The sequence below is a fragment of the Caretta caretta genome, chromosome 15 (assembly GCF_965140235.1).
Source record: "Caretta caretta isolate rCarCar2 chromosome 15, rCarCar1.hap1, whole genome shotgun sequence".
Taxonomy (NCBI): Eukaryota; Metazoa; Chordata; order Testudines; family Cheloniidae; genus Caretta; species Caretta caretta.
In genome coordinates, this window is record NC_134220.1 from 12,098,122 (window position 1) to 12,124,959 (window position 26,838).

At 42.3% G+C, this 26,838-nt stretch overlaps 1 protein-coding gene and 1 long non-coding RNA gene across 3 annotated transcripts in view; one reads left to right on the forward strand and one right to left on the reverse strand.

Moving 5' to 3' along the window:
- Positions 1-1,048: 1,048 nt before the first annotated feature.
- LOC125623247 (uncharacterized) lies at positions 1,049-23,418 on the forward strand. Of its 2 annotated transcripts, XR_012665193.1 has the most exons (4): positions 1,049-1,339; positions 14,145-14,328; positions 19,456-19,558; positions 20,625-23,418. It is a non-coding gene; the product is annotated as an uncharacterized LOC125623247 (long non-coding RNA). The 2 variants fall into 2 exon arrangements; XR_007352930.2 differs by lacking the exon at positions 14,145-14,328 and having other exon boundaries at positions 1,051-1,339.
- RSPH14 (radial spoke head 14 homolog) overlaps positions 7,474-26,838 on the reverse strand; it is a 224,302-nt gene continuing 204,937 nt past the window's right edge. The window contains exons 4-6 of the mRNA XM_048822309.2: positions 18,961-19,186; positions 14,176-14,312; positions 7,474-13,023 (exon numbers count right to left, since the gene is read on the reverse strand). Coding sequence (XP_048678266.1) covers positions 12,785-13,023; positions 14,176-14,312; positions 18,961-19,186 — 602 coding nt within the window. The 3' untranslated portion in view covers positions 7,474-12,784. The remainder of the gene's footprint in view (positions 13,024-14,175; positions 14,313-18,960; positions 19,187-26,838) is intronic.

A 26,838-nucleotide genomic window follows, 5' to 3' on the forward strand; every position in this document is an offset into this window, starting at 1 on the left:
AAAAATTTTCCTTTGGAGCATCAAAAAATAGAATTAAAAGCTGCCGTTTCCCAAAGCTTCTAAAACTTACACTGGTGTTTAATGGCTTTTAATTCCTGCCCCAGATGAGCATATTTTAACAGCATATAAGAACACATGGTAAGCATATCCGTGAGCAGATTCAGTCGGCGGGTCCTTATCCTTCCAGAAAATAAGGGTGAGAAAAACAATATAAACCTTTGTGCCTCCAGGATGAGATTCCCCCACATGGAAAGGGTCAACACAAGACCTATACATAGGGGTGAATTCCACTCCCAGTGAGCATAGTTACCCGCCCGCACCACTTCATCTGTCATTCTCGTAATCAGAAAACCTTCTTCATTAACTGACAGTGATGGCTGGCTAAGCTGAAAATGTGATCTCTGCATGTGTAAGTGAACTCATCTCATTGATCCATGACCATATTAATTATAGCTGGGTCTTAATCGCTGTTGGCATCAAGCTAAAAAGACAAATAAATTATTATCGATGTACGAGTTTGTCTACATGCTGATGGCGTCACAATGTAGAACAACACTTTGGGGAGCATAAAAACATAGTGCTAAAAACAAGGACTTGCTGTATCCAACACATTTCCTCAGAAACACCAGGCTAAATTACAGGGTATGAGGATGCCAGCTCCTGACATGTTAATTTAAGTATTTATAATATGCCTGAGGCAATTCAAAGGGATTTTTAGCATTTGTGAGTGACTAAGTCTTTTGCAATTATATCACTTGGTATAGTCAATTGAAAAACGGTGGCATCAACTGAAAAGAACAAGGAGTCTAAGGCTTACAGTAACTAAATGTGGGGACTATTCAGTGGTCTTTAATTAGTCAGTGAATGTACGTACCGTCAATTAGCCACATTTTGCTGATGCAGCTGTTGTGCCGCTAACCCCCAGACTTCTTTTACATAAGTGTCAAGCCCACAAATTAGGGGCTGTTAACTCAAATGTAGATGTGTTGTAAAGATACTTCAGAGTACTCTGTAACTGTAAGATATTGTTTTGGGACTCAATCTACCACCCATTGAACTCAATGGGAGTCTTTCCATTGGCTTCAGTGAAAACTGGGTCAGGTCCTTAATTGATAGTGTTTTGATTCTACACATGCACCACATTTTAGGACTTTGCATGTTCCTCTATTGTGCGCTCTCATGAATTTAACACAGATGTACCTGACAAAGAGCAGGGATGTTTCAAGACATAACCGGTTCTGTGCTTAAGCCAGAATATAAGTCCAAAATTGAACAAGGAAGAGAAGGAAGCTATGCAGAGAAACTTGATCAGCACTTTTGGCTGCCCATTTGGAGACAGGTAAGTAAGTGTCACTGTCATCATCTCACAGGAGATGACCACAAAGAACTCAACCAAATTGAATATTAACAAATCCAAATGACCTCTAAGTTATTCCTGCCTCAAGGCTTCGCAGTGCATCCATCCTGTTGTCTCTGTTTCTATTCGAATGTTAGCTTTTCAGGACTGGGACGGTCTTATTTTATGTCTCTGTCTGTGCTGAGTACATTGTTGGCATTTACTAAGAAGTAACAAATACGAGTAACTTAGCATGCTTGTATTTGGCTATGGATATTTTCCACCTATAAATCAGTGTTGCTATGATGACCTAAATAACTCTAGTGCTGTTGTTTTGAGATTGCACTGTGTTCTTCAAAAGAGAAATCTTAAATTTGTTAATTGTACAGAGAGAAACTTATGTGAAATATAGATTTGTATTAATTAAAATGATTAATTGTTAAATTCTGAATTTAAACGTGCCTAACAGATGAAGAGTAGAAGCACTAAGAGCCCTACAGGTAAAATTCTAATCTAGTGTTTCAGAAACAATTAAGCTTCAGGAAAATGCTCTGCTAAATTTCATTCACCTATAGTTTTTGTACATGATTGACTTTCTCTTCGAAGTTTACTTTAGGCCTTCTGACAATATGTAAACATTTCATTTATTTCATAGCATCATAGAACTGGAAGGGATCTTGAGAGGTCATCTAGTCTAGTGCCCTGCACTTGTGGCAGGACTAAGTATTATCTAGACCATCCCTGACAGGTGTTTGTCTAACCTGCTCTTAAATATCTCCAGTGATGGAGATTCCACAACCTCCCTAGGCAATTTATTCCCGTACTTAACCATCCTGACAGGAAGTTTTCCTAATGTCCAACCTAACCCTCCCTCGCTGCAATTTAAGCCCATTGCTTCTTGTCCTATCCTCAGAGGTTAAGAAAAACAATTTTTCTTCCTCCTCCTTGTAACAACCTTTTACATACTTGAAAACTGTTATGTCCCCTCTCACTCTTCTCTTTTCCAGTCTAAACAAATCCAGTTTTTTCAATCTTCCCTCATAGATCAAGTTTTATAGACCTTTAATCATTTTTGTCGCTCTTCTCTGTAATTTGTCCACATTCTTCCTGAAATGTGGCACCCAGAACTGGACACAATATTCGAGCTGAGACCTAATCAGTGTAGAAGAATTACTTCTGATGTCTTGCTTGCACCACTCCTGCTAATACATCCCAAAACGATATTCACTTTTTTTGCAACAGCCTTACACTGTTGACTCATATTTAGCTTGTGGTCCACTATGACCCGCAGATCCCTTTACTTCTCTGTGTGTGAAATCTTCCTTACATATATATATGTTCCTGTTTGGCTTGATTCCCCAGTGCAATCTTGCTAAATTATAATCTGTCCTTTCATTTCATGATCACCACTTTACAGGAAGGGCTAGGAATACACTGACCTACAGGACATACTAGGTGGTAATCCGTAACATGGATGAATGTTCTTGGCACCGGAATGTTGGTCTTGTGTCCACAACACATTGGAAGTTCTGCTGTATAATTCATGCATAGCTATGGTTCTTCCTTCTCTGTTAGTTCCTCTAATAAGAAATGAGATTATTTTGTGCCATTTATTGTAGAAAGGTTGCATTATAATATTTTTTTGAGGAATGTGGCAAATCCTGGTTAAGACCATCTAACCCATTTAGTTTGTTCTTGCCCTATCTGAGGGTCCCAGAGCCCTTCATGAGATTGAACAGGAGGATCAGATCCTGGAGGGGAACTCTCAGATATCGAGCTGAGGTTGAGGGTCTGATTTTTAGCAGGGAGATGCAGGGATCACCATGAAGTTGTGGGGGAGGCATTATGAGCCACTACAAATTTAAACTGAAAAATTAAAAAGTCCCTCCTAATTCAGGCTCTTGAGGGGCAGGGATACAGTGATGGCATTAAAGCAATTTTCTGATACTGCAGGTAAACCTGTATTTTGTTCCTTTGTCTCCTGTGGTATTCCACAGTTTTCTGCACTGTGTCAATGCAGTGCATCACAACACACTGCTCCTCTGCAGTATTTTACAGCATGAGATACCATGCACTTAGATACCAAGGTGACAAGGGCTCAAGAATTACTATGGCTTAGATAGAGTAGAATGGGTAGATGCATTGTGTTGCAATAATTGGGATTATTTCTGCACTAGCATACATTCTCCTGTAGCATTCTTTGTATCATATGTATTGCTTAATACTTTCACCATTATGCAGCATGCTCCACTTTGCTACTGCAAATGTTTATCTGTGCAATTCACACTTCTTGCAGTATACTGCAGCAAGCAGCGCTCTACCAAAGCAAATGAGTTTAATCTATTGTTATGCACAGTCTGGCAGCAATCTGGCAAACATAGCCTCATAATGCAAATAGGATCGTACAAAGGATCACTGCTGTACTGTATGTGGAATTTAACATTTTAAAACTAGTTTTTAATTAATATATGTACACAACAATATGAGGCCAGTATAGAAAAAAATTGTTGTGACTGAAATGACGCATGCATTTTAAACGGGCAGATGTAATAGTACCAGTGCGGTACTTGGGAGGGAAGCATGATGCATTCACACACCCAAGGGGTGCAACTGAGCCTAAGACTCAGGTCTATATAGTATGGACTTCTTGTTTCCTGAGTAGGGATCTGACATTTTTATCACCATTCTCATCTAATAATGTAACACTTCCATCGTCTTGAAACCAAGTCACCAACCATTGTAAGTCATCTGTTCTGTAGTGAGTAAGGTGATTCTTAACTCTCTCTCTCTCCTGTTCTTTAACAACTATCCCTCAGCTTTTAAAACAGGAACCAATGGAGTCCAGAGTTCACAAATTTTGTTTCCATAAGTCAATATTTGTGTTGCTTGGCAGCTGTTTTACTCAAAGCTGCTCATGTAAATATTATGTTGTTTTCAATTCTGTGAATAGGTCGATTTTTTTAAAAGTGGCGAATTAGTACAAGGAAAATTCAGGGAGGAATTTCTTCCGAAGTAGAAAATTATCCTCTTCAATTCACCGCACTGTTTATTTCATCCATTCATTTATAAAAGTAATTTCAATGTTTATTTTTTTCTCAAAAAAGATGCCACAACAAAACCCTGCAAAGATTGAAAAAAAATTAAACTAATTGATTTGATTATTTGTTAGTTTTTTACACTCAAGTGATAGATCATCTCCAGAGACCTACAAACATCTAGTCCTTCCACTCGTGCTTGGGAAAATATTGTTCCATAGGGTACTGAAAGAGTAACAAAAACAACGCATAACGAACCTGTGGAACTCACTCCCAGAATATATAAAATATATAGTAAAGAGTTTAGTAGCATTACAAAAATCAATAGTCATCTATTAGGAAAATAATATATATCCACAGGTAAATTAACTAGGTTAAAATATGTAAAGGATATAAAACTTTTGTGCTTCAGGGCATATGCCAACCATTAACTGTCTGGGGTTAGGCAGAAAATTTGCCTGTGGGAAGTTACTGCATAATTGTCCACAATGAAGGTTTACACCTTCTGCTGATGCATCTGGTATTTACCACTGACTTAGATGAACCATTGTTTTAAAGTGGTATGGCAATACCTGTGTTTTTACGGGATAGATTGATTTAGCTCTATCCTTATCCTGCATTCCTGGTATGTTCTCATCTTAAGTTCGGTCTAAAGTGGGAAAATGCTATATTGTTGACTACTACTGTTAGCATCTGGACAAGATGGCTATCAGCATCTTTACAGAATGCATGTCTCATCAAGTCTCTGTCAACTGTCAGTAATGGGGCAATTTCTAAGTATAGACAGGGCTGTTCAGGACGTTTAAAGGAAATGCTTATAATGGAAATTGGTTACTGCTGGTTCAGCTAAGATCAGGAAGGGAAAGGAACTCATACTAAAAGAGGGAGAGAATGGATCCTGTAGGGATCAATTTCTCCTATTGCAGGAAAATAGGAAGGCTACTCACCTTATAGTAATTGCAGTTTTAAGATGTGTGGTCCCTATGGCTGTTCATTGTAGGTGCACACATGCTCTGGGTGCTAAGGGCTGGAAATTCTTTAATAGTGTCTCTTGATCCATGCCTGTGTCCTGTGCCTCCTTGTACTTCCATGTGAGGGCATAAAGGGCAGCACGGACTGACTGCACCCCAGTTCCGACTACAGCGAGAGGAAGGAGGGTGGGTTGTGAATACCAGTTGGGACCACACATCTCAAAGACCTGCAGCTACTCTAAGACGAGTAATCTTCCTTTCTTCTTGAAGTGATGGTCTTTAGAGTTATTTATTGTGGGTGACTCCCAAGCATTGCTCCTTGAGGAGGAGGTGCGAGGAAGTATGCTGTACCACAGAATGGGGGATCACTGAGCAAAGGAGGCATCTGCGGCCAAAGCTTGTACCAGAGCATCATGCCTGGTGAATGTGTAGGGAACTCCAAGTGACTGCTCTGCATGTCTTTGAGAGGGGAATTCCCTGTAAGGAAGCTACAGCTACAACTTGAGCTTTCATAGAATGGGCCCTGTCAGTTTGAGGAGGAGGGGCTTTCATGATGTCACAGCAGAGGTATTCAGATTGGTTAAGGTAAAACTCAGATGGCACCTTAGATATGAACTTAGGATGTAGGTGTAAAGAAACCTTGTCCTCGTGAAAAATAGTATAAGGTGGATCTGCCTTAAGGGGTCCAAGTTCCCCTATCCTTCTGGCAGAGGTAATAGCCATCAGAAAGGTAACTTTGAAGGACAGGTGCAGGAGGGAACAAGAAGTTAAAGGTTCAAAAGGTGGTCCCATGAGGGCAGAAAGGACAAGGTTAAGGTTCCCGGCAGGGACTGGTTTCAAAACTGGAGAAAATGTCCTTTTAGGAACTTTGCACTAATGGGGTGAGTAAAAACAAAATAGCTTTTCACTGGGGAGTGGAAAATGCCATTAGCTGCCAAACCAGACGTCTTTAGCGAGAGAAGAAATGGCAGTACAAGAGTGATATCTGATGCCTCTGCACATAAGCAGTGCTACAGGCACCAACAGGAGAATCGTTTCCATTTCGCAAAGTAGCTCTCCTGCTGTTCTGGAGAATGGCTTGAACTCCCTCAGAGCAGGCTTGCTCTAGGCTCAGTATCCATTGAAAAGTCACACTGTCAAAAGTTATGGGTTGGCTTGCCCTGCTCTCAGTCTGGGACAATAGCCCCTGAAATGGCTGCAGGAGGATGCATGGGCAAAAGACTAGTAGTTGTATGGTTGTGAACCAAAACTGCCTTGACACCAGGGTGCTATGTATATCACTGTCACTCTGTCAAGTTTGATCTTCCTGTGTACCTGAGGAAACAGAAGGGATGGGAGACACGGCACATATCCGCAGTTTTGACAATTGTACCTGGAATGTGCCCCCTCTGGGGTTGAGGCCTTTGGCAGTCCGGGAACAATAAACTGGACGCTTTTTGTTGTGCTGGCTTGAAACAATCCCAAGATGGGATGCCCTATTGCTGGGTGAAGTTTCCACTTGTGATCCATGCAGAAATGCCTGCTGAGGCTGTCTGTCCATAAATTCATTAGCCCTGGGATGTGTACACCTGAGAGGGTGATCCACTGCACTGGTTCCAAAGGTGGATTATGTCTTCATACAAAGCAGGAAATCTCACTACTCCCTGCTTAATTATATAGTAGATGGTGGTCATGTTGACTGACCTGACATGGAAAAGTATGAACAGAATGATGGTGTGATGGGTTATGCCTCCCCCCGCCCCTTCTGGGGTGCCACCTGACGTACCACTGAGCCCGCCTGTTCCACCAGCCTGGGCTCCCTTACACTGTCCTGCTGATCCAGGTCCTCAAGCCTCCGCCAGCACACACACAGGTAGGGGGACATCCAGCTGCAGAAAGAAATCAGCTGAAACACTGAAATCAGCTCTGCATGGGAAAACTCAGCTAGGGAATTGCCCAGCACTCAAGTGGACCCCCCTCTAGAGTGTAAACCCAAAATTGTATCATCTTGCGCTGCACATAGAACTGTACAGTGTAAGATCATAAAATTCGCTCCCTCCCTCAATGTGGAGGAAGATATGCACAGCCTTTTCCCCCCCAGGTATGAATTCCACAAACTGGTTTCAGAGAAAACAAAAACTAGTTTATTAACTACAAAAAATAGATTTCAAGTGATTATAAGGGTTAGCAAACAGATCAAAGCAGATTACCCAGCAAATGAAACAAACACGCAAGCTAAGCTTAATACTAAAGAAACAGTTACAAGTAGTAATTTCTCACCCTAAATGTTGTTTTTAGACAAATTACAGAGGTTCTTGCAGGCAAGTTGCTCTTGCTTGCAGCTTAAAACTCCAGGTATTTCTTTCACAGGCCAGACACCTTTCCACCCTGGGCTCAGCTCTTCCCCCACCCCGCCTTGTCTTTGTTTCTTAGATGTTCGCAGCAGTCATCCTGGACGGGGATTCAGTGAAGAACAAACACTGATTATGTCACTCCCCTGCCTTAAATAGGTTTTACATATGGCGGGAATCCTTTGTTTTCCAGTGTGGTCCCCCCCATCCCTCCCAGTGGAAAAATACTGGTATTCTATCATGAAGTCCAGTACCAGGTGACATGATCACATGACCCTGTAGTGTCAAAGCAGCCATGAGTCAAAGGCTGTTTGTAGCATCCCAGGAAGGTGGAAGATTAGCATTTTCAAAGATCTGTTGTTCTCCCTAATGGTCCATTGACTGGTCCCCAGCTAGTCAGCCAGACTGATTGCATTCTGTCTGGTGGGCATTCCCCAGGTGCAAACACTTTTGTAGTACAGGTGTATAGTCAATATTCCTAACATTAGATAAAAAAAATGATACATGCATACAAATAGGATAATCAGATTTAGTAAATCATAACCTTTCCAATGATATCCACAAGACTCATCTTGCATAAAATACATCTTAGATATGCTATAATCATATTATAACAATATTTCTATGAAGAATATGGGGCATAGTGTGACAGATGGGCAGGAATGTCTTGCATGCTTTGAGAACTGCTCAAAGCCTAAGTAGGTTGATATGTAGTCTGGATTCCTGTGAGGACCAGGAGCCTCAAGCTGTCTGACCATTGAGATGCCTCTCTACTAGCATGGGGGTATCTATAATAAGAGTCTTTGTAGGTGATACGGGAACAAAAGGGACCCCCCACACCTACTGCCTTTCTTTTCCCACCATGTGAGCAATGTCAGTATGTCTTGAGGAAGAGAGAGCTTCTTGTCTAGAGAGTTCCTTCTTGGGGCATAGACTGCCCTTAACCAGATACGAAGGCATCACAGAGGCAGAAGTGACACAGGAGAACGCCATCATGTGGCCTAACAGAACTAAGCAGACCAGGCTGTAGGAGGAGGGCTGAGATGAAGCTGGCTGATGAGATCCTTCATGGCTAGGAATCAGTCCAGAGGTAAGTAGGCCCTTGCTGTGACTAAAGTTCAGGTCTTCTCTAATGAACTGTATGTTTTTCAAGGGTGTTAATATGGACTTATCTAAATTGACTTGAAATCCTAGGGAATGAAAGAATTGAAGTGTGGCTGTGGTAATTGCCTGTATCTTTTGGTAGGACCAACCCGTGAGCAGCCAGTTGTTCAGGTAAGGAAATCTCAAACTCCCTTATCCGTGGCCACCACCACAAAAACTTTTGTACATACCATTGGGGTCACTGAGACCAAAAGGGAGCACCCTGTATTGAAAGTGCTTCTGGCCCAATGCAAAGCACAGAGACCTTTTGTAAGTGTGCTGAAGGTCCAAATGAAAATGTGTCCCCTTCAAATCAAGGGTTGTAAACCAGTCAATACCCCACCAGATGTGAGGGAGGGTATGATAGAGGCCAAGGTGGTCATTCTGAAGTTTATGTCATATAAAGGCATTCAACTGCTAAGGTCCAGAATGGGTCTCTGACATTTGTTCTTTTCTGGAGTGAAGAAGTACCTTGAGCAAAAGCCTTTTGCCTATGTGAGATTGTTGGGTGGACTCTTGCCTCCAACTGAAGAAGGGAGACCGCCCCTTGTTTGAGAATCCTCTTGTGAGAGGAGTCCCTGAAAAGGGATGGGAAGGTGAGGGTTTTTTTGGGGGGAAGCAATTCTAGAGTATAGCCTTTTGATATAATATTCAGGATCCATTTGTTGTGATGGTACACCACATCGGAGAAAAAATGGGCTAGGTGGCCCCCAGAGAGGATGGTAGCAGGTGTTAGAGACTGACTGTGGAGTCTTGGGCACCACATCAAAACACCTTCCTAGGAGGTGGATGACACTGAGAAGTGGAGGGCAGCAATGTTCCCTCTAATTTTTTCCATTACTGTGCAGAATGAATTTTGTTGTGTACCAATATCAAGGTAATGTGCAGCTGTGCGCCACCAGTAAAAACAAAAAACCTAGATACAATATATATTTTTTAAAAGTTACCATAGGGATAATTACTCCAACCAGGACAGGTTAGGCATTTTAGAACTCACTATTCAAAGAATTAAATTTAAGCATAAGAGAGAAATACAAATTATTAAATGCATAGACCAGTCAAAAAACTCAAATAACAGCACTTTGAAAGAATAAAATTACAGAGAATATATGTGCATTGCAGGAAGTATCAAGAAGCAACAACAACAACAATACAAGTATGTGTTAGGAGGTGAGTGTGAAAGACAATGTGTGTGTGAGAAAGAGAGACAGACAGACACTGTTGTATGTGTGAGAGAGACATGCGTTGCCCCTTTAAATATGTTGCCCTTTTAAGTAGATCGGCACTCAAAACAGATACAGCAGGAGCCACCAGCAAGCTCCCTCATCCCACTCCTGAGCCCTGTCACGTCCCCCTCATCTGCAGAGATGGGGTACAGGGGCAGGGGGAGAGAGGATGCCCTGACATCAGCACCCCCCCATAGCTCCGCACAGTAAGCAGGAGGCTCCCAGGAGCGGCGGAGCAGTGGGGAGAGGGGCACCTGAAGTGCGTGGCACTTGATAGCCTGCTGCGCAGCCACGCTGCCACACAGCTTAGAGAGCATTTAGGAGGGCAGTGGTGCTGGGTGTCTACTCCATTGCATCTGTCCTCTGATGGAAAAAGGATGGAGGCAATGAATGATGATGAGGTGGAGGAATCCTAGAATACTTTCTCCTGGGTGCCAGAGTAAAAATACCTTAAGAGCAGAGGGTAGCACAAGTGTCTCTGAGGGTATGTAGCGACTCGTCAGTCTTGTCACTAAATAAGTTGGTAGTCTTAAATAGGAGGTTCTCAATTGTGGTTTGGATCTCTTTGGGGAAACTAGAGGCCTGTAGCCATGAATCTCTTCTCATGACTATCGAAGTAGCCCTAGAGTGTGCCGCTGTCAGCCACATCGAGGGGCACTTGGAGGGAAGTTTGTGCATCTAGCTTTCTTTCATCCAGGATGTCCTGGAACTGAGGTCCACATTCTTGAGGGAGCTTGTTCACAAATTCTGATAGCTTATTGTAATGTAAATAGTCATATTTGGACATTAAAGCATGTTAGTTTGCTATCCGGAATGCTAAGCTAGCCAAGAAAAACAGCTTCCTTCCAAAGATGTCTAGTTGCATGGTATCTCTATCCGGAAGAGTGGACTTGGGCTGGTATAGCCGACTTGGTTCTGTAACTGTGTGCATCACCAGGGAATTGGGGTTAAGGAGGGAAAAATTCCACTCCCCTGGGGTGGGGAGGGAGAGAAGTAATGCTTCTCAGCCTGCTTTGGGGCTGGGGGCTCGGATGCAGACATATGCCAGACTACACTGGGAGATTCCATGATAGCCTCATTAATCATGAGTGCCATTTTAAAAAGAGCTGTAGCCTGAAATATGTCTAGGAGCTTAAGGGTTTCATTCTGGACCTCCTCCAGAGGAGTCTGGAGAGTGCTGCAATTCTCCTGAGAAGGCCTGCTACTGGTTACAATCATCTGGACGCGAGGGAGAGACTGGTGATACTGCCTTGTCTGGAGAGCAGGTGGTGCTGGTTGATCCTCCTCCATCAGCTGCTCCCATGGAGATTACTACTTTGCTGGGTGAGGAACTCAGGATCCTCATACTCAGATGCCCGGAAGCATGGATCCCAGGAGCTTGATTAAATCCACTGTGGTGGATCATAGTGGAAGAGAGGTGATCCCCATGCTCGGTACCATTGGTCCCTGGTCTAGAATTACTCTTGACAAGGCAGGGAAATGGAGTTGATCTGGAAGCCATGTCATGACTGATAGACCTCTGTCGGCTAGCTGAAGGGAGTGACAGTACTGACTCATATTTGTCCAATAGATTTGTCCTTGTGTTCCTTCACTGGGGCTGATGGGACCTGTTTCTGTCAGAGGTGGATAGGAAAGAGATGGAGGCTGAGCCTCCAGTTCCCAGCAAGGCCCTGGTACTGGCAAATATTGCATCAATGGAGTGGGGACCTTCCACAACAGTGTTGGTGCCACAAAAACTATGGACTCTGGAGCTGCATAGATAGCCACGTCTTCCAGGAGAGTGTATCGAGGGCCCACATGGGGTGAACTGCCCAGTGTCCTGGGCTTTGTCAGGACTGTCGATGCCCTCTTACAGATGGAAAGTCTGCTTATGGACGATACCATTGGACTATGGACTATCTGTGATGTTTGCACTGAAAAGTCGGGCTTTATTAGCTGAATAATGTCCAGTTAGGTGTAACTATGTAACCTGCCTTCCTCGCCCCTTCAGAAAATGGACTGAACTATTAAGAAGGGGTTAGGCTTCATCAAAGAACATCATGGAGATCCTGAAAGACATGGAGCCTTCAGAAGATACATAGTACCATAGTGGATGGTAGTCTCCACTCAAGAGATGTCACAGAAAAATCACCTGCAGAAGCATAAACAATCAAAGAGCTCCAGGATTGGGCAGCCCCTGCAGAAGATGCTAGGGGGCTCTGAAGATGTGACATCTCTTTCAGGGAATGTTAGGATGCTCCAAGATAGGTTGATTCCCTTTGGCTTATGCCAAGGAGCTCAATGAGAGGGCATGAGTGGTTTGACTCCTTTACAAAATGTTACTGAGCTCTAGGAAAAATGAACCCCTGAGTGGGTTTTAAAGTTCTAGAATTTGAGGGACTGCAACATTTGCTTGCCATACAGTTTGGTGCCTTGAAGAAGGACAGAGAAGGTACAGTGTGGGATGTAACCCCCAGCTATAGTACCTTCACTTATCATAGGTAAAAGATAGTTACACAGAATGGCCATACTGGAGTAATAAAGTAAATATTTCAGGGACTCCCTGTTCCCTATTCTAACCCCAAGACCACACTGTTCCCTATAGATTTCTATGGGCAGAAATACTGAGGAGCAGTTGTAGATGAAGTAAAACTCTTGATGTGCTAAAACAGGTAGGGATTTAATACAGAACATTTGAGAAAAAGTCTGTCACACAATGTGCAGGGGTTTTGCTGCTATTTTATTGCTTCATGATGCCCTGGGTTTAAGGTTTCCATTCGATGACTTTGATGGCAATTTTTGCTGCTCTGCTTACAGCCTCGCTGGAGTCATTCAACTGCCCTCGAAAGAGGTCCACATGATTCAGCAGTGTCTTGCGACCCTCAGGTGCCTCAGACAGTATGGTTAGGGCTTTGATTGCATTCAAGCGTACTTTGCTGGTTTCATCATTGACCAGCTTCAGTAAAGGTGGAATGGCATCTGCATTAAGAGCTGCAAATTTCCCTGAGCAAGAAATAATTAGACTTAAAATTTGTTATTGACTATAATCAAATAACCACTTAACAAGCCTGAACCTGTTAATAAACAGCCGTGACCACACACTACAAAGAGATCTAGTTCTATCTCCAGCTCTGGTTCTAGATTTTGAACACTTCAGTGTTTGGTAGTGCTGAGAGCTGTGGGTTTTGGTTCAGCCCATCTCTATTAGAGACCACAATAAACCTCAATTTTTTATTCTTAAGAGAGCAATCCCACTACTTTAGTTAACTCCCCCTACTTTCCACATTTTATTTATTTTACTTTGAAAAGAATCACTTCGATCTCAAGAGACATCAAATGATAAGAAAAAATGTCTCAGGGCAAATGTCTTCAGGAACACCCTACATTCTTTTCTTTTCTAAGACCGTCTAAGTAAATACTTAGATCCACTCCTGTGTTATCTTCCAGAGCAAGGGGACCATTTGCAATGGTAGGCAGAGGAGGATTGAAACACAATTACTGTTATTAAGGATTCTTGTATGTCCAATTACACATTCAGCACACTGAAAAGTTACCCATTCGTGTTTTCAAAGTCATGTATCTGACTTTGATGAGAACTTATGCACTTCTCCAATTCCCACTCCCCCCCCGGTTGCTGGGGGAAACGGTACCTTTTAAGCACACACAAAACTACAGGAAAGTAATGGAAAACGTAGGCACTCCTGCTCTCAGCTAAGGATTGCAGGTTCAAAGCATTCCCAGGGCAGTTGCGGGTTGTGGGACTCTGACCTGAACTTAAGGCTTCCTCCTAATAGCATCTTTGAGGGAGGGTGGCGTTATAACCATTACTTGCCCTCTGCCAGAGTGAATCTTCCCCAGGCACAAGTAGATCTGACATACATTTCCCTGAGCCAGTGGAGGTAGATCAAACCAACTATATTGCAATACCTAGACACTATGGGTGAACAAAGTAGCTGAGGGACAGACCTAATGAAATGTCCTGTTTTTACTAGTTTCTGCAACAACTTTAGCATTATCTGAACCTAGATTTTTTTAAATTTATCTTGGAAAGTTATGAAATAAAACTGTCAGCTGATCAAATGGCACTAGTCTGATAGCTGAACGAAGAATTCTCTGCTTTACAGGAAGTATCCCAGCAGGAGCTGCTTCTCTCACCTTGGGTCGTAATGGTGGCATTCATCAGTGCTCCTGCTGCATTGGCTTGGACCTCGGGATCTGAATCCTCCAACAGGCTGACCAGCACTGGGATAACCTCTTCATCCCACACAACATTTTTTCCTTCCAGAGGGACACTGAGGAAGAGAGAAGGTTAAAGTGCTTTCTTGAACCTATGTCAACAATCATAGAATCATAGAATATCAGGGTTGGAAGGGACCTCAGGAGGTCATCGAGTCCAACCCCCTGCTCAAAGCAGGACCACTCCCCAACTAAATCATCCCAGCCAGGGCTTTGTCAAGCCTGACCTTAAAAACTTCTAAGGAAGGAGATTCCCGGTTTGTGAGCAGCAGGTCAAGAAGAGCTCTGCCCCTAGCTGGTTCCTCCAGCACTTGCACCAGGAAATTGTCCCCTACCCTTTCCAAAAACTTCCTGGATTGACTGTGCACCGCTGTATTGCTCTCCCAGCAGATATCAGGGTGATTGAAGTGTCCCATAAGAACCAGGGCCTGCAATCTAGTAACTTCTGTGAGTTGCCGGAAGAAAGCCTCATCCACCTCATCCCCCTGGTCCGGTGGTCTATAGCAGACTCCCACCACTACATCACCCTTGTTGCTCACGCTTCTAAACTTCTAATCCAGAGACACTCAGGTTTTTCTGCAGTTTCATACCGGAGCTCTGAGCAGCCATACTGCTCCCTTACATACAGTGCTACTCCCCCACCTTTTCTGCCCTGCCTGTCCTTCCTGAACAGTTTATATCCATCCATGACAGTACTCCAGTCATGTGAGTTGTACATGTACAACTGACTACAGTCACCTACCATGCCCCCCCTTCATTTCATAACAAGAATGCTGATGCAGAATTCTCTTCTGTTCTGTTTGGAGCCAGATTATTCTGAATGTTAGAGGGCACTTTAAACACCCATGCTAGAGCTACAAACCGGACAGGGGAGAGGTCAGTTCGTGGCAGAGTGGTTAGTGTTGAAACTACATGCTCAATGCATAGGAGAGATAGGAAGTATGGCAAAAGACCACCCTGGCTTAACCAGGAAATCTTCAATGATCTGAAACTCAAAAAAGAGTCCGACATAAAGTGAAAATTAGGTCAAATTACAAAGGATGAATATAAACAAATTACACAAGTATGTAGGGACAAAATTAGGAAGGCCAAGGCACAAAATAAGATTAAACTAGCTAGAGAGGTAAAGGGTAACAAGAAAACATTCTACAAATATATTAGAAGCAAAAGGAAGACCAAGGACAAAATAGTCCCGTTACGCAATTGGGGGGAGGGAACAATAACAGAAAATGTGGAAATGGCAGAAGTGTTAAATGACTTTTTTTGTTTCAGTTATTACCAAAAAGGTTGGTAGTGACTGGACATCTAACATAGTAAATGCCAGTGAAAATGAGTAGGATCAGAGGCTAAAATAAGTCACCAGGGCCTGATGAAAGGCATCCTAGAATACTCAAGGAGTTGACTGAGGAGATATCTGAGCCATTAGCAATTATCTTTGAACAGTCATGGAAGATGGGAAAGATTCCAGAAGACTGGAAAAGGGCAAATATAGTGCTAATCTATAAAAAGGGAAATAAGGACAACCTGGGGAATTATAGACTAGTCAGGTTAACTTCTGTGCCCGGAAAGATCATGGAGCAAATAATTAAGCAATTTGCAAATATCTAGAAGATAATAAGGTGATAAGTAACAGTCAGCATGGATTTGTCAAGAACAAATTGTGTCAAACCAACCTGATAGCTTTCTTTGACAGGGTAACAAGCCTTGTGGATAGGGGGGAAGCAGTAGACGTGGTATATCTTGATGTTAGTGAAGCTTTTAATACTGTCTCGCGTGACCTTCTCATAAACAAACTAGGGAAATGCAACCTAGATGGAGCTACTTTTAGATGGATGCATAACTGGTTGGAAAACTGCTCCCAGAGAGTAGTTATCAGTGGTTCACAGTCAAGCTACAAGGGCATATCAAGTGGGTTCCCTCAAGGATCTGTTCTGGGTCCAGTTCTGTTCAGTATCTTCATCAGTGATTTAGAGAATGGCACAGAGCAGGGGTCTCAAAGTCAATTTACCTTAGGGCCAGTACCAGTCCTCAAATCCTCTGAGCGAGCCAATAATGTCACTGAAGATGGTGTTCACACCACCTCCCAGCCCGTTTCCCACCCTTTTTCCTCACTCCCTTGGCCTCATGTGCTGCCCCGGCTGACTCTGACCGGCGACTAGTGACACTGCCTGCATGGATGACTCTGCCCAACAACTAATAATGGTATCTCTGTCCCTCTCCCCCAGCCAATTGGGAGCTATGGGGGGGCGGCGCTTGTAGCAGGCAGTGTGTCTGCGTGAGTCTGTCCTCTGTGGCTCTGCCAGTGACAGCAGGGATAGGGAACCGCTCGCAGAGAGCGGAGCTGACCGAGGTGAACGACACATTGCCGAATGCAACCCCTGGGAGGGTCCCAGGAGCAGCAGGATGGAGCAACGTTGGGGGAGGGGCATGTAAATCTCTCCAGTGCACTCCCCTTCTGTCCCCTGACCCCGCCAGCAGCCATGAGGGCTGGATGAAAGAACTTTTTAAAAAGTTTCTGCGGGCTGCAGTGGGGAGGTTCTCGTGCCACATGTGACCCATGGACTGGGACTTTGAGACCCCTGGCATAGAGATACATTTATAAAGTTTGCGGACGGGGTTGCAAGTGCTTGTCGGTTAGGATTAAAATTCAAAATGATCTCAAGAAATGGTCTGAAGTAAATAGGATGAAATTCAATAAAGATAAATGCAAAGTACTCCACTTAGGAAGGAATAATCAGTTGCACACATACAAAATGGGAAATGACTGCCTAGGATGGAGTACTGTGGACAGGGATCTGGGGGTCATAGTGGATCACAAGCTAAATATGAATTAACAGTGTTATGCTACTGGGAAAAAAAAAGCAGACATCATTCTGGGATGTATTAGCAGGAATGTTGTAAGCAAGACACGAGAAGTAATGCTTCAGCTCTACTCTAGGCTGATTAGGCCTCAACTGGAGTATTGTGTCCAATTCTGGGTGCCACATTTCAGGAAAGATGTGGACAAATTGGAGAAAGTCCAGAGAAGAGCAACAAAAATTATTACAGGTCTAGAAAACATGACCTTTGAGGGGAGATTGAAAACACTGGATCTGGAGAAGAGAAGACTGAGGTGGGCGGGGGGCCATAACAATTTAAGTACATAAAAGGTTGTTACAAGGAGGAGGGGAAAAAAAATTCTCCTTAACCTCTGAGGATAGGACAAGAAGGAATGAGCTTAAATTGCAAAAAGGGCTGTTAAGGCTGACATTAGGAAAAGCTTCCTAACTGTCAGGGTGGTTAAGCACCGAAATAAATTGCCTTGGGAGGTTGAAGAATCTCCGTCATTGGAGATTTTTAAGAGCAGATTAGACAAACACCTGTCAGGGATAGTCTAGATAATATTTAGTCCTGCCATGAATGCAGGGCACTGGAGTAGATGACCTCTTGAGGTCCCTTCCGGTCCTATGATTCTATATAATACCTCAATACTCATTGAGGTATTTTGGTGATACTAGCAGTGAGCACTGGGGTTGAGTGCCTAGTATTTCCACAGCCATTTGCCTTTAAAAGCCAGAAACCAAGTGTTCATATTGTCTAATATTCTAAATCTTAAATGCGGTGCCTCACAAATAACTAGGGTGACCAGACGTCCCGATTTTCTAGGGACAGGCCTGATTTTTGGGTCTTTTTCTTATATAGGCTCCAATAACCTCCCACCCCCGTCCCGATTTTTCACACTTGCTGTCTGGTCACCGTACAAATAACATAAAATACAAGGTCCTTGCCTTGATGCAGGCTTGCAGTTGAACTCTTGGGTTTGATTCACTAAAAACTCTTATTGGTGTACTCTGTGGATGATGAATTTAAGTCTTAAATGAAGAGCCACAGTAGGATCCTCAGTGCACAGATCTCATTTGTTTAAGAAGATCTGCCATATTGTAGCTCCCTATTCAGCATCTGTTTGGGCTGAACTTAGCATGGTAGTTTTCATAAACAATGATGCCATTTCCATGGAAGATTGTTATATTGAACTGTACTACATCATAGTGACCAACTGTGTTATCCTTCACCATACTGCAGTGTTCTATTAACAACATTTATATTGCATTTATATTGTATATTTTACTCCAAGGATTGTGAAATGCTTTACCAACTTAACGAACTGATATACAAAGTATACACAGGGATGTTTTATCCATTGAAATGCAGCTACTCTAGGATGAAATACAGCAACTATTTAACAGTACATAGTAAGAAATACGACAAAGTTTATAACAGGAAATGAAGAATGCTGTATCCAAATGAAAATTTAGGTAGGCAAAAAATAATTTAGTTTATTTTAACATTCCTCCTCTTGCAAAAAGTTATTATGGGATCGATTTTGTGATCATAAATTATCAGGATTTTGGTTCTACACTGTCTCTTATACAAAATGGTACTTCCAGCAGTGCTGCACTGCTTAGCACCATGCAGGGGCATTAGCTCACTGCTAACATAGGCGGCAGGTGTGGGGGGTGGAGGGGAAAGTGTGCCATCTACTGAATCGCCAACACCAGAGCAGCTAAGTCCATGTATACATCTAGCCTGATGTTACGTTGCAATGTGAGATGTGACAAGTTTAAAGTGTAAGGTGGTACAACTGCAAACTAGTGCATGGGACTCAATCAGTAGATAAATATTGTCTTGGAACAACCCATGCGCATAGTTCTTTCTTTCCGTTACCTAATTCCCAAAAGGGCACGGGCAGCTTTGCTCCTGATGGCCACTGATGGATGAGTGAGCTTTTCCTTCAGAATGGGAACAGCGCCTGTTGCTAGAGCTTCAAAAGCCTCTACACATAGGCAGCCAGAGAGCGTGTCCAGTATCAACTCTTGGATTTCATCCATTTCAGTTTTCAGTTTAAGAACAAGTGAAGAAATCAAATTGCTTTCCACTATGCCAACAGCACCTGCAGGCGGAGACAGAAAGGAAACTTGGACTGAAAGTGCTAAGCCATTTAATGTTTCAATCAACATTTTGAAATTTGCTACCATGATCAAAATGTACCCAGCTATTTCTGTCCCTACAATAGTGTGGTGTTGAGAGATGGAGACTGTTGTAACTGTGGGCACCGTACCAGCACTCCTCCAACATTTCCCCAGGATTTATTTGGCAAATTTCACCTCTGTTTGCAAACTGTAAGCAGTTTATAGTTTTCTCAAATGTATTCTCTTGCAGAGTCATTCCCTTCAACCTTATTCTCTCCAGCGTCATTTGCTAAGAGGCAACAAATTATCTACTGCCACAGCTCATGCCTGTTCCTACAATGATTTCAACCCAGGTGAGGCTCAAGTTACAGTTGCTCTGATGTTTCCCATATCCACAAGTGCAATATTTTTCCCTATAATAACTCCTGCTGAGAGATTACAAGAGTGGAATAGCTGTGTGCTCCCTTACACCATTCCTTGCAAAAATTTATACTGGTAGAAACGGGGCTTTGAGCTTCCCAGCCGTCAGCACTTCGCTACGTCCTAGAGAGGAGAATCTTACTGGGCTACAGCACAGCTGTGATCTGCCCAGCAAGCCAGTTCTCTGTGAGGGCTGAGTGGCTGACTCTTAAGTGTTCTGTTTCTTAGATAATACTAAGCCAACATTACTAACAGCATTGCCATGGAAAACTAGCAAGCAGAAGAGAACCCATTGTCCACCAGTAACTATGTGGAAACAAAATCCTCAGCGTCTGGTTGCTAAGACAGTTCTTTGGTTGCTAAGAGAAAAGTGGCTCCATTTGAAGTGATTCATATGTAGTTGGATAAGGAAGTATGAGAAGCAAAAAGGCTGTCTCCTTATTCAGGGATAAAGGGATCTTTCCCGCAAGTACAGCTAGAAAAGGATTTCAATGACCTTTTGTTAACCCATGGGAAAAACTCCTTGAGTTCACAGTCAAGCCTAAGAATATGGCCCTTTATCAATGTATAGAACAGAATAACCTCTACTCTACTTCTGAGGTTTTGCTGACATTGAGTAATTTCATATGTCATTACTTACTGGACTTTACTCTCCTAATGCAGAAGAAGCCGTGACAGTGATGTTGTTAAAGCTTTTGCTACCTTTGCTACATTTGGAAGCCAGTTGCTATAGGAGTACAAAAATGATTAAGTTGGAAAAAATGAAAATTGGAATCATAAAAACTATGTTGAAGGCTACAAATAAGTGATGTTTTAAGCTTGGAATTGTGTATTGTGACAGGACAGTGATGTGGGGAGAGCATATACATATCTTCCGTAATGCTATAGATCAGTGTGACTGCACTGGGGTGTCATGTTGCCAAGGCATGATATTGTAATTAAGCATGATTTGCATTTTCCTTTCTTTAACCTATTTTCTCTCTCTTTTTCCGGCACGAGGAGAAAGAAACTCATGACCAGATTCTGGCCCAATGATGGAACAAAAGGGATGACTGGCTTCTCTAATGGGCCAGTTAGAGATTCTCTTCATGAAGGAATAAAGTCTGTATCGCTGACTCTCACTGACTTTTGGCTCCTTTGCCATAGAGCTGTGTTGGGGGTGGGCTGGAGAACAGTGGGGATATAGCACGGAGTGCTTTGTGTGCCAAGAACTCCTGGCTGGCAGCTTGGTCCCTAGAGAACTGATCCTGCAGGAATAACTGAGAGCAGCCTAAAATATAACCTGTGGGGGCTGACCTACATATTTCTCACACCGGTCTGATCCCAAAAAATCTGCCTGCACATGTTTTGAAGGTCTTTTGAAGTAAGTTGTGTAGTAAGAGACAAACTTTCAAAAAACAGCCTTTAAAACTGCCCCCTTAGTTGTTCATGAGAAAAATCTCCCCATAAGCCCACTGGCACATGAGAGTAGGATAGCCAAAAACTTCCTAATATTTGCAAATGTAGGTCTGCCGTGCAAATAACTATGTGCAAAATTGGGGGTTTCAATGTCAGAGGAGGTTTTGACCTGCAAGCAGATAGAATCATAAAATGTCAGGGTTGGAAGGGACCTCAGGAGGGCATCTAGTTCAACCCCCTGCTCAAAGGAAGACCAATCCCCAACTAAATCATCCCAGCCAGGGCTTTGTCAAGCCTGACCTTAAAAACTTCTAAGGAAGGAGATTCCACCACCTCCCTAGGTAACGCATTCCAGTGTTTCACCACCCTCCTAGTGAAAAAGTTTTTCCTAATATGCAACCTAAACCTCCCCCTCTGCAACTTGAGACCATTACTCCTCATTCTGTCATCTGCTCCCACTGAGAACAGTCTAGATCCATCTTCTTTGGAACCCCCTTTCAGGTAGTTGAAAGCAGCTATCAAATCCCCCCTCATTCTTCTCTTCCGCAGACTTAGTCTTCCCTGATCAGATGGCATGCTGAATGCAAAATGTAAAAATAAATATAGTGAGGAACGGAAGTTAAAAGCTCTACATTCCTCCTGCTTCCAGGCCCTGTGTGTAGTTTTCATCCACAATCATACTGCTGTTCCTCAGGTAAGGGTCACAATCTAGGCATTAACATTTCATAAGACAAACATGCTTCTCATATAGCACACTCAGCTCTGATATAAGCCATGACAAGCAATCAGTCACTTTCATTTTCCTTCTGTCTGTTATTACTTTTCTCTTAACGCTTTTCCTCTCATGCCTGTTTTCTGTTTGTGTTTGTCCATTCATCAACTCTTCTTAATTCCTTTCTGCCAAATATTTGCCATGCATCTCTTTCTGCCTCGTGCTATCCCATCATCTTTTCTCTCCTGTTTCCGTCTCTCTCTCATGCCTTCCTTCTTGAGTACTAGCCTAGCGCTTTTGCTATCTCCAGTACCATTACTCTACCTGCAACCTTACATATGTCTTTTGCTACATATCAAAATTAATGTCCCATGTCTCTGTGTTTGCATCCTGCATTTCTCGTCTCTTCATATGGCATTGATCTATTTGACTGTTTGCCCCATTTTCATTGACTTTTGAGTTTGTGTCTGCCAGTTAATGTTTATTGATCTTCTTTGACTCAGTCATCTTTAATCAACTGCACTTTTTCCTCTTCATGGCTCGCCATTGGTGGAGGCCCTTGCTATTGAGGCTCTGAGTGCAAAATATGTGTCACACCCACCATCTTGTCTCCTTCTGTTACAGTGAGTTGGCTGGGGTTGCACAGAGCATCTTATATAGTCCAAATAGTGGGCTTGGAGCTTGACAAACAAAATAGGAACACAAGGTCTCTCCTAAAAGAACCTACAGTCTGTAGAAAGAGGCTGCTGGCTGGACTGTAACAAGAAGTAGTGACTTCTTGAGTTGAGGAATCACAGCTAGTTCCACAATTTCTGTTTAGACGGGTTTTTTAAAAATATTTCATTTTACTTATTTACTTTTGTGTAAGTACTTTGGCTCTTTTCACTACTAACATTCATCTGCTACGTCAAGTGTTCCGTGATGGAGGTTCAGTCTCTGCTCCAAGACAGAGCAGCTTGACAGGACTGCTACCATGATGAGAAGGTACTAAAGAAAACTGCACAGTTAAGAATATGATCTAGGAAGATGGGCTGCTTCTCCATCCCAAAGGCTTCACTGAAGTCAAGCGATGCTAGTGTCAGCAGAAAAGAGACTGGTTTACAGAAGACTGAAAAATCCAGACTGAAATTTGGTTTTTTTCCCCTTAGGAGACCAAGTTATACCAGAAAAGATCAGGGGACTAGAGAAGTGAAAAGAAAAGGAAAGAGAAATAATTAGTGAACATTTGTAGGGGTGATGCGTGCAAATTAGAGCAATCTTAAAGTGAAAGAAGTGAATTCCTTACACCTGACTGTACAAACAATGGATGGGGAGGGTGAGCTGGCAGCTCCTGCAGCTTCTATGCTGCTGACAAATGCAGTGGCATCCCTTGAACTCTTAACTTTCCACTGAAATACTGGCACTTCAAAGGTAACTTACTTTGTGCAGCAGTAGTGCTGTGATTTGTCCAGTCTACCAGATACATTTGGAGCAGTGAATAGTAACACTTAAGGTTTGTAACAGAATGTACTCCTGTGTCCACACCCTACACACTATTGTAATAATCTTCTCTCTCTTTGTAGTTGATAAACTCGTTCTATTGTTATATCTAATCCAGTGTGTTTAAACTGAAATGTTTGGGAAACTCCATTTGGGGTAACAAAGTGTATGTGTATTATTTTTGTTAAAGAAATGCAGACTTTATATGAATTTTTATTGTTCAGCAGAGGTCTGGGCAATACCAGGCATACATTTCTGGGGGAAATCTAAGACCGTGAGTGTGTTGGAGTCACCCTGCAGCATAACCAATGCTGGTAAGAGCCAAGGTGTGGCTGGCTGGCTGCAGCACACGCAGAGCTAGCTGGGCATGACTTGCCTGCCAGAGACTGTTTGTGTGCAGTCCAGACTGGAGGTTACAGCAGCAAAGGACTGTAAAGGGCACCCCAGGTTAGAAGGCAGGGTTGACACAAGCCACTCATTAGTCCGGACTGTAGCCTGGGCACGTCACAGGGACATCTAAGGCTATGTGAAAGAAGTGTTACAAAATGTAACTTGCTGTCATTGGAATTGCATAGTTAACTTCAGTATTGATCCATTGTCCCCTGAGAACTTGCATTTTCCCTTGGGCCACTTTTTCTTCTTATTTCCGCACTCATCTTCTCCTTCTCACAGCCCTCTGGCTAGTCCCATTGTCTCCTTTCCTGTCATTTTTTAAAAAAATAGACTCAAAGTGGTGTTGCCATTTTATTGTGTTCTCTCAATCAGGCTGTAGGACAAAGTTTTAAGTGTTTTATAAAATTTTGCAGGGGACATAATAAACATTTACAAATAACAGTATTTTTAATTCCCTAAGGAATTACACTACATTATTGATTACAAATGTCATTTTTAAAATCAAAGCCACTTTAAAAATGTCCTTTTTAATGAGAAGCAAACATTTGAAAAGCTCTAGTAAATATTGTACAGTGTGGAACACTGTAGTTAAGTTAAAGAAACTGGCTTTATCTCAGCACAGATTTCTATATTACATGTCATTTGTTAATATGAAGCATTGAGTTGCGATTTCTAGATATTTACTTGCAGTCCTCAACAGAGCATCTCATTGTAGTGAAGGACAGAAAACTAAAAGAGGAAACAGAACCGGATCGGATACGTCTTGTAAACTGTCCAGCACATAGTAGCTGAGAAAGTCCAACACGGAAGGTCACTAGCTGCTGGAAGCACAAAAATGCATCAGTAATAGGTCTCAGACTTAGCAGCACCTCTTTTTTGTGTCATGTAGAGTCAGTAAGCCTTACCTGTAACTGCAACATCATGCTTCTGACATCACCAGCATTCTAGATTAGGAGCAACCTATTTTTAGGGCAATTGTGTGACTAGCAGCATAGATTAAATGCATGCAGTAGCTCAGTGCTTCTCCAGTATTTCCTTTCTGCAGGCCAATTTGTAAAGGAGTGATCCTCTCTGTGCTCCTCTCATCACAACACCCTGATCCACCACTGTATCATTCTCAAAATGTTTCATTCATTGGACCACTGGAAAGAATTGACCACTGGTGGTCTATAAAACACAGTTTGAAAGTCCCATAGTAGCTAATGTAATTTTAAGATTGAGAATGCAGGGCCCTCTACTCTCCCCCAAAAGATATGTCAATGAGTAGATAAAGGATAGCAGTATGCTTGAACTAGACTAATATTTCCTTCCAGGGTGTTTGAAGCAGTGGATAGGCCCACCAAAAGTGAAAAAGAGCCCACCTGTGTGCACTACTTCCAACATCTAGCTAACTATGTTCAGTCTTCTTACTGAAGAGAGACATTCTATAGACATCCCTTGAAATGTCAAACTAATTCTCTTAAATGCAGATCCAAATCTGTGCTCTGTTTACAGTAAAGTTGTCTTAGAAAGAAAGTCAGTGTCTACAAGAATACTCAGAGAACAAAAATAATCTTTTGTCTGAATGTTCTCAGACAGGCAGAAAGGAATACACTTCAGGGTTTCCAAATTAAAAAATAGATCCTGGATTACATTTTTACATAGGAATTACACACTAGATCACACAAATGGTCCATCAAATTCAGCATCCTATCACTGACAGTGGTCAGTACCAGATGCTTCAGGGAAGGGCACTAAAAAACTCTGTTGTGAAAAATTATGGAACATCTGTTTCTTCCCAGCCCTGTCAGTTAGTGGTTGGCTCATGCCCTGAAGCATGAGTATTTTATCTTTTATGATACAAATTTTCATCCTGTCTCATTTAATTCTGAATGTTCACCATCCATATAAAGTCTAATCTCTTCTTCTGAGATCTTGGCTTCAACTGTATATATTGGATGATCATAAATTAGGAAACATCTTGTAGTGTATGCAAAATAATTTAATTTATTTTGTTCAGAAGAAAATGTTGTTTGGCCACAGGTTCTTGTCTGGGATAATTCACTTACTAACTGGAATGTGATCCTCACGTGTTTATGAACTCCCTCCACTGTGAAGATCTTTCTAAAAAACAACATGAAGGCAGGAAACAGATCTGACATTTGTATTGCTTGCTCTGAAGAGCTGAGTTCAAATGATATACAGTGAATTAAAGCATTCAGATGATAACTAATGCTCAGGATCTGTGCTCCAGCCATGTGCTACAATCAAGTTTCAGATGTGACAGATTACAAATCCCTCGTTGCTCCCCTGAGCAGTAAGGGAGACATACAAATATGGAGTAAGAGCAAAGTGACTCATAAAACACCCTGCCATAAAAGGCTCTGATGACATCATTGCTTCCACAAACACCTGGCATGATTTAACTTGTTTACAGAAAGGAAAGATAATTCAATGCATATAACAAAGTGAACATGTTCATAAGAGAATTTGCATTGATTCAGGTCTCTTCAGTTAATAGTGGATTTTATACTTGCCTAAATACTTGTGCGTGTAGATCGAGGGCCCAGACAATCATTAACTGTTACTACAATAAGCCTCTACCAGATCTAATAATTTATCAAATGCTGCTCTGCATTTTCCATTGACTGTCTAAGTCCACGATATAGCTCTCTGAGTTTGGCTGCATTGTTTTTTCATTATTTGTTCTATTCCCTGTGTTCTTCTTCTAAACAGGCTTTGATATTGCATGTAGGATATTCTCATTTAAACCATTTACCTTATTATATTTATGAAAAGTCCTAAAACTGACTCCTGCATATAGAAGTTGACTTTTCACTTCTCTGACAGTAAGGCCAAGAAGTTAGAGACTACCTTGGCACCCTAAACAATTATTTTAAGCTCCGATTTAAGGATGGACAGCCCAATATTTAAAAAGAGAAAAAATCATTCAATTGCAGCCAAGGGATACACTAAAACAAATAAAATAATCATCCCTATTTGAGATACACAGGCTCTGTAACTATATACATGTATTTTATTTTCTATCACAGTCATGCCTAGAGGATTCAAATGAGATCATAGTTCCATTGTACTAGGCATTGTACAAATGCATAAGAGCCAGTCTCGGCTTCAACAAGATTACAGACTAAATGGAGAAGACGGACAAAGGAGGGGAGGGGAAATATAAATATAAGTATAGAGAGATAGAGGTCAGTGAAAGGGTATGGAAATGATCCCAGGGCTCTTGAT